This window comes from Sesamum indicum, linkage group LG1, assembly GCF_026168435.1.
Source record: "Sesamum indicum cultivar Baizhima isolate 11 linkage group LG1, ASM2616843v1, whole genome shotgun sequence".
Classification (NCBI taxonomy): domain Eukaryota; kingdom Viridiplantae; phylum Streptophyta; class Magnoliopsida; order Lamiales; family Pedaliaceae; genus Sesamum; species Sesamum indicum.
The window spans coordinates 21,385,352-21,396,261 of record NC_142657.1 but is presented as its reverse complement, the minus strand read 5'-3'; the positions used below and the strand labels follow the sequence as shown (position 1 = coordinate 21,396,261).

At 33.9% G+C, this 10,910-nt stretch overlaps 1 protein-coding gene across 9 annotated transcripts; it reads left to right on the top strand.

Annotated features, from left to right (window-relative positions):
• Nucleotides 1-7,521, top strand: LOC105170238 (uncharacterized). Of its 9 annotated transcripts, none has more exons than XM_088884727.1 (7): nucleotides 1-227; nucleotides 838-900; nucleotides 1,023-1,139; nucleotides 2,036-2,236; nucleotides 2,322-2,586; nucleotides 3,634-3,710; nucleotides 7,159-7,521. In XM_088884727.1, exons 1-5 carry the CDS (start codon nucleotides 165-167, stop codon nucleotides 2,400-2,402), a joined length of 525 nt encoding a protein of 174 aa, XP_088740853.1. In that variant the 5' UTR covers nucleotides 1-164; the 3' UTR covers nucleotides 2,403-2,586; nucleotides 3,634-3,710; nucleotides 7,159-7,521. The 9 variants fall into 9 exon arrangements, with proteins under 9 accessions (XP_088740853.1, XP_088740843.1, XP_088740836.1 ...); XM_088884717.1 differs by having other exon boundaries at nucleotides 3,627-3,710; XM_088884710.1 differs by having other exon boundaries at nucleotides 3,520-3,710.
• The last annotated feature ends 3,389 nt before the right edge of the window (nucleotides 7,522-10,910 follow it).

The window sequence follows — 10,910 nt, the reverse complement described above, 5'->3', positions numbered from 1 at the left end:
CTAGCCGTTGAGAGTGTAGTTGTGAAACTGCTTTTTCCTTCTTCCCTGTATGTATCAGACTATGGTGAGATACTGGGGGAAATCGATTTCTTGAATCATGGAGTTACAACTTCTTTCCTGTTCTTCTTCTTCTTGACACTTTTTCTTTTACCAAGAATTGTTGAATGCAAGAATTCAATGAGTCCCAGAGGACGAATTCAACTGGAAATCGAAAGATCAAGATTCAGGTATATACGTGGCTGGTGTTTTTGGGGTTTCTTGAAAATGGCCCGTTAACCGCTGCGCGTGGTTTTGAATTTTTTTCTTGAAGTTTTGCGTGGAGATCCACTCTTTGGCTTCTAATTCCTTATAATATTCGCGTCTTGCTTTTCAGGGAGTTCTCGAATATGAACCCACTTTCCTGTTTTTAGTTCTGTTATGTAGGGTTTGCAATTGCGAGTACATTGTGCCGCATGGTTTCTTGGTCTGATGAAATAACCGGTTCCCTTTTTTTGTTTAGTTTTTTTTTTCCCCATGTTTTCTTGTGGAGACGTTAAATCTTGGAAATATCCACAAACGAATTGGTGTTGTTTACAAGAGTTTACGCCATTATCTCTAATTTCCTTTGAAAGGATCTTCACTGTCGTTTCTGCCTTTTCATTTCCCTGTTTTCATGGATGTGTTTTTCTATTATTTTCATCTTTGGTTAAAGAAAACTTTGCGGTCCACAAATTGTTGTGAATTAGATATGGTTCTTTTTTTCTCTTTTTGGTTGCAGTGAATTAAATATGATATTGCTGGCGCCTCGCGGTTCTATTACAAAAATGAAGGAAATATTCTAGTGTTTTCTATTGTCAGGCTCCAGTGCCTCTAGAACTTCTGGGAAAAATGAAGAAGATGGCACTTTCATTGTGTCCCCAGGTGACTAATTACCTTAGTTTATATTTTTCAATCATCATTGTTAACAACATAATGATTTATTGACATGCTAAATCACCCACTATTCTAGAGCTGATAACAATGATACTAATACTGGTTACCAGAATCCACTGGTGGGGAGTGGCACGCTGCCGTTCCATTCCTTCAATGGTTCATCCGTTTCTAGTAATGGGTTCTGGTCGAAGCATCGCAATGATGTGAGGTACAATCAGCTGCAGAAGGTATAAGTGTGTAAATGTATTCTTTACTTTGATTAAAATTGTTCGTACAACAAAAATAATGGTTGTTCGTGGTATTTTCTATTGGATTGTTAAGAGTTTAATTTGGATCTTGCGCGTAAAAAATGTTATAGAGTTGAAATCTTAAGATTGTAACTGCACTGGAAGTCATTCCTATAACATTTGGACAGATCCAATTTAGTTCATCATGCGGAATTTAAATAGAAGTAGTTTTATTTTGTTCTGTGTTTTGTTGATCTCATGGGAAATCAGTTCTAGAAAGAATGCCCGTCCAAACCATGTGTGATTCTATTAATCTGGTGCTATGGAATTTGGAAGGTAGACAAATTTTGTAGCTAGAGTGTATTAATTTAAACGAGCGGATTAAATTAGCATGTTCTCTGCAGCAGTGTGCATATCTGGAACTTTGCTATTCTGGTAGTCTGCCTGATCATTGAATAGCTCTCCCGCTAACACACAGGCACCAATTACACAAGTACATACTAAGTTTTCAGTAGTAGGCAGCTCTGCGTTATATTAACATTTATCACTTATTACATTCTCATATCCTTGACCTGCTTCCTCTAGTATGTTCAGAATACGACATTATTTTTATTAGCTATTGAACCAGAAATCAAATAGGATTTGTTAAGTATTGATTAATGGCAAGCCTGTTTCTTAGTTTGCAAGTTAAGTTAAACTTGATTAGATATGGAAGGTGTTTTTTATTTTCCTGCAGTTTTGGTGTGAGCTGACACCACAAGCTCGAAGGAATCTTCTTAGGATAGATAAGCAGACACTCTTTGAGCACGCTTGGAAGAACATGTATTTTTCTAGGTGCAATGGTTTGTTGCTTGAAGGTTTTTTGCAGATTGTCATGTATGGGGAATTCTCTACAGCAGGATGCAGCAGGTGGCCGCTACAGTGCGAGAGCAACAGACAATCAAAGTGATGGGGACCTGTGTATGGCAAATGAACGCCAAGATGATGCTCAAGATCCATCTGTCCATCCATGGGGTGGATTGACTGCAGCCAGGGATGGGACACTCACGCTCTTGGATTGCTATCTTTACTCAAAGTCTTTAAAGGGGCTTCAAACTGTAAATCTCTTTTCTGTGCTACTGATTCTCTGTGCTTATAATTTCTTCATGAGCACATTTAGTTTACATGCTTCTTCTGAATCAGGTGTTTGACAGTGCTTGTGCAAGGGAAAGGGAAAGGGAACATGAATTGCTTTATCCAGATGCATGTGGGGGAGGTGGATGAGGATGGATAAGCCAAGGAATTGCAGGATATGGTAGAGGTCATGGAACAAGAGAAACATGTTCTCTTCATACTGCCAGATTGTCTGTGGAGACTTTGGTGGATTCTGGTCTGCGCTTGGGGAGGAGACTCGACACTCTCTTCTAAGGATGAAAGAAGAAGATTTTATTGAAAGGCTCATGTATAGGTATGTTATGGTGTTTTCTGGCTTTTCCTTTTTGTTTTTTTGGTTTATTTCAGTCTACATTGATGTCAGCACGTATAAAGGTTATTTTACCTTATCGTTACAGCCCAGTCTTGGTCGGTTTTGAATTGGTTTCTTTATTGTTTATTTTTATTTATCTAAAGTTAAATTTGTCACGTAAGAAGCAACATTAGTTTTTGGCGTAGGACTGCCTTTTAGGTTGTTTTACTCCTTAAGGAAGATAAAGTTTGTTTAGCTCAACAGAAGGCATTCGCTGTTCAAATTTTTGCAGACTTCAGTTGTTAACAACATAATGATTTATTGACATGCTAAATCACCCACTACATGTATCTGATTCATAATGTGTGAAATCTGAAAGGCAATTTACAATTGAATTGTACATTTTGCACTTGTTCTTGCAGTCATGTATGTGACGTTTTGCCAAGTTCACTTATCCTTAATGCTAATCAATGGTTAGGCTAGCACTAAAACCATGTTCTATGGGCCGACTGCCATTGATTGTGGATGAAGTTGGCTCTAGGCAAATTTGTTAGATTATATATAGCTCTCGAAATGATTTTATGGTTGAAGAATTTCAGTCCTCCACCTGTATTTTCATGGTCATCGAGTTCTTGTTTTCTATGTACTTGATTACATTGACATGTTTGCTAGCCTTCTCTCTTATTGATGCCTAATGCTTCTAGCTCTTATATGAATATTTGGTGATTGTGTTCTTTTTTTAAACTGGTGGCAAGGCCATGTATTGGTTTGTAATCTTGGTGTTTGGTTGATCTTCCCACGATTGGGATGGGAAAGAATAGAAGTTTTAACAAAATATAACTGCTGGTCTTTAATGGTTCCATGTTTATCTTTGCGATTGTAAATGGTGCAACAATTTCTTTCTATGTCCAAGGCTAATTTTTACAGAATCAGCAGACTGTTTGAGTTTGAATTAGTTGAGGATTCCCTTGTTTTGGAGAACGATGGACAATCATGATTTCTCTTCGGATTTGCTGCATTAGAGCGCCTGATAATGTTCACAGGATGCAGAAACTTTCTCCTCATGGGACATTGCTGGGAAGCCGATTAGCACCATTATCCACTTATGGCCATCTAAAACATTAAAGGTAAGAGAAACATCACTTTGCATCACCTAATCTGATAACAACTAGTAGCTGCACAACTGCCACAAATAATGATTCTGTAGTTTCTTCTTTTGTTTTTCTTCTTATAATCTTGAAGAGCAATTTTTATTGGTAGTATTGGAGAAATTATGTTATGAATGTGCTTAATTTGTTTGATTGGTAATTTAGATAGAAAATCTGTTTGCCTAACATTGAACCTAAGTAATATTATTTCGTTCTCTGTTTTCACTGGGCACGTACTATGGTAAAAAAATAACGGAAAAGCTCTCGTCTGTCGATCGAATATTAGATGTTGATTTTTCATAGAAAGAAATCTGCACTTCTTGAAATTCGATAATTTCCGACTCTTTGTTGCAAGATGTTTACTTTTAATGTTTCTTTTCTAAAGTTCGAAAACTCACAGCAAACTGCAAACCCAAGTTCGGGGAGTTTTATCTTCAACTACTTAAAGCAAAAATCAAACAACCATTGTCTATATATGTTGAGTTTGTTAATTATACCATGGTGATGGTCTTACAACTACTCGAAGGTAATGGGAACTCATGTAGTGACAGCTTGACTTTAATCAACATATGTGTCACTTTCTGAGCCATAAGTAAGTTTTTATTTCCTACTATTATCCTTGTTACCATCAGTTTCAGCCCATCTCCTAACTTTATATGTGTGTGTATATATATTGGACTGTGAGGGCCATCTGTATGCTGTCTTTCAGTTTGAGTTTAAAAATCTGGCCGAATTGACGGGCCAACAAAGCATACTTTTTTAAGTGCATCTAGACACGTTTCTTGATCGTGAAGTACTTTTGCCATGTTGTTTATGCCTTTCGACTGGAGAATGCTATGAGTAATGATTTCAGTCACAGGCGGACACTGTCAAATCTCAGTTTCTTTACAATTCTATCTTAATGCATACTATATGATATGAAGGCAATATCTATTCTTTTTTTTTTTTTCGGCGAGTCATGACACATATAGCATGCAACAAAAGGCTATCAACTTACATGAGAAATTGTTTTTCGGTACTATGTGTAACATGCATTCATTCGATTGTATAAGTGAAGCATGTGAGTGAGTATAGGTGATCTACGCTCGTTTATTAGAAGGCTGGGGGTTGGAGTCTAAACTTGGTTTGTCAATTTTGTGCGAACTGAAGTAATCTCATATTCTTAAGAATTGTGTGGGAATCAAAGGATTGAGTAGGAAATTTAAATACTAAACTGAAACACACATGGCTACAAAAAGTATGTATTTTGACAATATTTAGAGCTTAATGGTGGCCGGTGTGGCTATATGTTTCTCTTTCTATTTTTCTAACTGAAAGGTAAGTCATGTTTTCTATTCATTCTTCTCTGTCAATTTCTTTGCCATATTTGAAAGTCGAGATAAAGGTGAAACCATTGCTTTTATACTTTGTAAACTTCGAAACCTAAAGCTCTGTCTGGTTTCTGTGAAAAACTCAACGTTATCATTGTTGTAATTTGGAAGAGATAGGAATTGCAATTTTTGGGGCATATTAGAATACGAGAATGCAAGTGTAGAGTTGAGTGTTAAATTGAAGAACGAACCTCCATTTGTTTTTGTAAATTTATCTTGGTTTATTCGTTGTGTTGGGTTTTGTTCATGGGCTTGCGTTGGAGTTTTTTGATGTCATTTATTTACCATTTTGTATAATTATGCACAAGCATCATGTTTATTCATGTTGTTGACATCTTCGACTTTGCAGGTGTATCACATAAAATTTTGTTGGAAAATCTTTATTGTTCAATCATGTACTGTCTTATTTGTGAACTTTGATAATGGAACACTATATCAAAATATAGGATGGTTGTCTACATGCCAAGTACGTCTTTGTCAATATTATATAATTTGGAAAATTGTGAAACGATTTTAAAGAACATAGAATTTTGGTAACTATAATAGTCTCATACATGAGAAATCATATGATTTGCATTTAAGGAATTAACTATAGTCTATATTTCACAAATTTGTTTTGTCTTATCAAATGCTTTTGTTTTTTAAAATAGTGAATTTTCTACAAGCTTTCTACTTGCATATGCATAAATTTTGTCCAATTGCTAGTATGAAAAAATGTTCTTCCACCATCAACTCTTTTGTTTTGTCTTATCAAATGCTTTTGTTTTTTAAAATAGTGAATTTACTACAAGCTTTCTACTTGCATATGCATGAATTTTGTCCAATTGCTAGTATGAAAAAATGTTCTTCCACCATCAACTCTTTTGTTTTCAAATCAGCAAGAGATTACAATTTATTTAATTTTTTTTAAAAAATCTCTATATATCTGTATCTATAAATATATAAATAATTAAGTACAAAATCTATGTAATAATTCTTTTTCCTTAAGTGCATGATATGGTTGCATATTTAGACCTCCAAGAAAAACTATATATTATTTTTGTTGTAATGAAACTAAATATGAATAGCTTTTATAATTGTAAAAAGTACTTCAAAATCATTCATTTGATTGAATGGATGAAATGTCACATTTGTGTTAAATGTTTTATAAGTTTTTGAACACTCTAATTAACAAGAGACATTATCAACTATATTAACATTTGCCAGTATAAATATACACCTATTTGAAAAATAAATGAATTAAATTGGCATGTAGACAACCGTTCAATATTTTAGTATATGATGTTTTATTATTGATGTTTACAAGTAAAATAAGTTGTGGTTTGTACAATAACGATTTTCTAGCAAACTTTGTTGTGGGGCACTTGCAAACTTCATCTGTCAATAACATGAATAAATATGGTGTTGTGTAAAATTTGTACAAAATTTTAAAATTTATGACAACGAAAAATTTCTAAAAAGGCAAATCTTGGAACATAACTTAACACAAGAATAATTGAGAATAAATTTGCAACATCAGTGGAGAATTGTTCTCCAATTTAGGCATCAACTCTCCAACTTGCATCCGCAGTATTCTCTAAGGCCTCAAAAGATTGTATTTCCACTCTTTCTAGATTATAATAGCGAGAACGTAGAGCTTTAATAATAGAAATCGGGGGACTTTTGGTTTTTAAAGTTTACAAAGGGAAAATGCAATGGCATTAAACTTTACTTGATTTTCAGATATGAGAAAAAAATTGACATAGAGGAAACAAATAGGAACATGGACTTCTTATTCAGTACGAAAAGTGAGAGAGAAATGTGTAGTTACATAGGTTATCATTTGGTTTTAAATGTTGTCAAGGTGCATCCTTTGAGCCAGCCAATGTGTATTTAGTTTAGTATTTAAGTTGCTTACAATAATCTTTTGAACGTCCACACAACTCTTAGGAACATGAGGTTATTCAAGTAAGCACATATTGCAAGCCAAATAAAGACTCTAAACACCTCAGCCTTCATGGACGAGTATGTAGAGAGATTGCATGTTTTTCTCATACTTTTCTTTTTGATTTTTACAGGCTGACATTAGATCGAAAGATTGCAATTGGAAGTCGACATACTTGAGGGAAATGGCCTTCCGTACAACACCTAACACTATTGAAAACGATCTCAAGTTCTCAACACAAGAGCTTTTCCTAATTGTACGTACCAGTATCCACCTGATGAGTTCAAGTGATTCTGAATACGAGGCTCTCGAGGACAAATGAGGAGTCTTGCCTACTGTAAATTAGAATATTTTGTTAGTATTTTAGCTTTTTTGATAATAAAAGTTAGGCGCCTTAGAATTTTGAAGTCATAGTCAGAAAGATGTAAAAGGAAGGTTTCTCCAAGAAAATGCAATCCCACGTTGCTGGTTGAGATGAAATTTTAATTTCGCATAATTTTCGTCTATTTCCTCTTAATTTTCTCTATTCTTTCCACCTTCTTTTCTTCACTGTACCACACTGGCAACGTCCTCCCCTTTGAAACCACACATATACATGAACTTCTCATCTCCAAAAATATATGAAATACTGAGAGTTACAAGGAGTGAGTTCGTGTAACAAAGGCCACATGCTATAGAATAAGTGAGAAATACCTACAGAATTCTGTGCTTTCCCTCTTTTTAGAGCATATGAGTTTTATTCTGATCAGAACATCTATTCTCACGTTTGTGATCTTCTTTTCGGTTTCTATACCAAAACAGAAGAAAGTATATATTTCAATCATCTTCCTCCAAACTTGGTACAGTAGATATACGTCACATCTTGGCCTCAAACAAATGGGTGTTAAAAACTGCTTTCTTGCATCGAAATTTGGATGAACAAATATACATGAGTCAACCTTTTGGTGTTGTTAATAACAAAAAATCCAGATTATGTGTGCTTACTGAAAAATCACTTTATGGATTAAAACAGTCTCCTAGACAATGGAATAAGAAATTTGATCATTTCATTCATTCTTAAAAATTCCAAAATAGCGCCTATGATCCTTGTCTGTACTTTAAATATGATAATCACGTCCCTCTATTTCTTGTACTTTATGTGGATGACATGATGAATGTCAATCCTAGCATAAGCATGATTAAATGTTTTCAAAAAAGAATTTATGCAAAAACTTTGAATGAAAAATCTAGGTAATTCAAGAAAAATTTTGGGAATAACTATGGAAAGGGATAGAAAAAATTCTACGATTTTCCTAAATGAATAACTATGGAAAGGTAATTCAAGAAAAAATCTGTGCTTGAAAATTTTTCTATGTCAAACTCAAAACCTTCTCTATTCCTTTGGCTGCTCGTTTTCAAATTCCAAAAAACAGATTATGAGAAAGAACACATGAAAAATATTCCATATTCAAATGCAATTGGTTCTATCATGTATCTTCTAATTAGTACTAAACCTGATATGGCATATGCTGTTAATTGCTTGAGTAGATATATGTGAAATCCAGGTCTTCCTCATTAGGAAGCTCTTAAATGGCTTTTGAGATATTTGAATGGCTCTATCAGTTCTGGTATTAATTCTCAAAATACTTTGAAGGTGCAAAATTGGTTGGCCATGGGGATTTCAATTATGCAAATGATAGGGACAGTAAGAAAATCAACTACCTATTATGTGTTTACTTTGTGTGGAGCATACATTACCTGGAAATCACAACTTCAACACATTTTTCCACTTTCTAATATTGAAGCTAAATATATTGCTACAACTGAAGCTTTTAAAAAAGCTATTTTACTTGAAGGGTTATTAAAAAAAATCAGTTTTCTAAATAAAAACACTTACAGTTTTCACTGATTGCCAATTATCAGGTATCCAATTGTGTAAAAATCTAATCTTTTCATTTCATTAGAGACATTTGTCATAAAAGAAATTATCAATCTTGAAAAAATCAGTTCTGAAGATAACCTAGCTGATATGGACACTAAGTGACTACCCATTGAAAAATTAAAAAATTGTCTTGACATACTCAATTTGTTATATACTATTATTCTCTGCATATTTTGTCTTATCTCTTGTCATTTTTGCAGGTATCTCTCAGGACTCCTGAATATTCAGGTTCTGATGAAAGCCCATTTTAAAATCCATTATCTTGGATTTGGTCCAAGGTGAAAATTGTAAATAAAAGTGTGGCCCAAACCGAAATGGTCTAGGCCCATCTCACTGGATGGTTTAAACTACTAGGCCAACTCCACTTTAGGTGACCCACTCGGTATACTCCAATAGGTTTGACCCGGTCCGACTGCTTTAAATACTAACTCTTTTTCACTTTCTCTCATAACCCGAACCCTAATCCCTGACTGTTGTTTTCTCTCTTTCTCTCTCTCTCTCTCGCGTGCGCGCTTTAATACTAACTCTGTTCCTGTTCTATATTGTATATTGTTTTAGATCTCTAATTTTATGTTTAATCTGTATTATTTTGATTCTTTATTGTTGTAATTTATAGATCTTTAAACCCAGTGATATCTATAATTTAGTTCGAGAGTTTGTAATATTTTGCTGGAGCCTGGTATTCACTGTATACCCAACAGTGGTATCAGAGCCTAGGTTAAGTCTCTGGCTCCATCGCACTCAAACGGTAAAACTGTTACTAATCCATAACTCTATATTAATTGTGATATCTATTTCTTAATCTGTTAATACTTCTTATTATTCTCTAAGCAAGACCAATCCTTGCTATTTCCCTCACTTGGTCGGGCACCCTGAAGCCGATGGGTATCTGGTTTGAGGGGTAATGAGGCTCCCTCATTTCTCTGTTATTAAATTATTGATATTTATTTTATTATTCTGCACTCTATAATATGATATTCTATCAATTTTTTCTGCTTATTACCCTGTGCTCTGTGATTATTTTTTCTGTTAATATGGCTGTCTATAATTTACAATATTTTGATAGTAAGACTAATTTTTCAACATGGCAACAAAAAAAGAAATGCATTTTAATTCAACAATATTTTTTAAAGTTATTGATGAAAAATACATTGATAACGTTTATGATGATAAAAAGCTTGAAAATGGTGAATATCCCTACTCCTCTATTATTTTTAATTTGTTTGATTCTGTAATTAGAAAAGTTGGAAAATAAAATTCTGGTAAAGAACTTTGGAATAAATTTGAATAACTTTACATTGAAACTTCTCTTCCTAGTAAAAAGATTGAAGAAAATCTTGATGAGTTTACTAAGTCAATTCAAGACTGTAAGTTAACTGGTGATAAGAATATGGAAAATTGCATAATACCCCCTATGTTATGCTAAAATTGAACAAAACTTACATGTGTTAAATATATAGCCACAAAAGACCCTGTAAATTTTGAAACCCTGCAAAAAAGGCCCTCTCCGTCCAAAACTGACGGAAGGTGCTGTACACACGGTGGAAATGAGAGTAGGGGCCTTTTTTTTTTACCTTATGCCAGCTTTTTTGGTAGTGCAATGGTCCAAAATACCCTTCTCCTCCACTACATATATAAAAGATTTATCTTTGCTAAGCAGGGTAAAAAATATAAGTTTGTTTAGCATTACTCTCGGCATATCCCAAACTATGGGCATGTTGATGTGCGAAGTTTGAAAACACATTTTTAATGCTCTATTTTTTACATTATATACTTCATTAATTTATGCTCACAAAGAAAAGTAAAAAATAGAGAAATTTTTAATCAAAAGTACGAGTGTTTTAAGTTTATTTGTTGACCACAATATTCTGTGCATCCTAGGTTGGTGGTATGTTAATGTGTAGAATTTGAAAACTTGATTTTTAACACTTTAATAATTTACATTATATACACTAATAATTTAT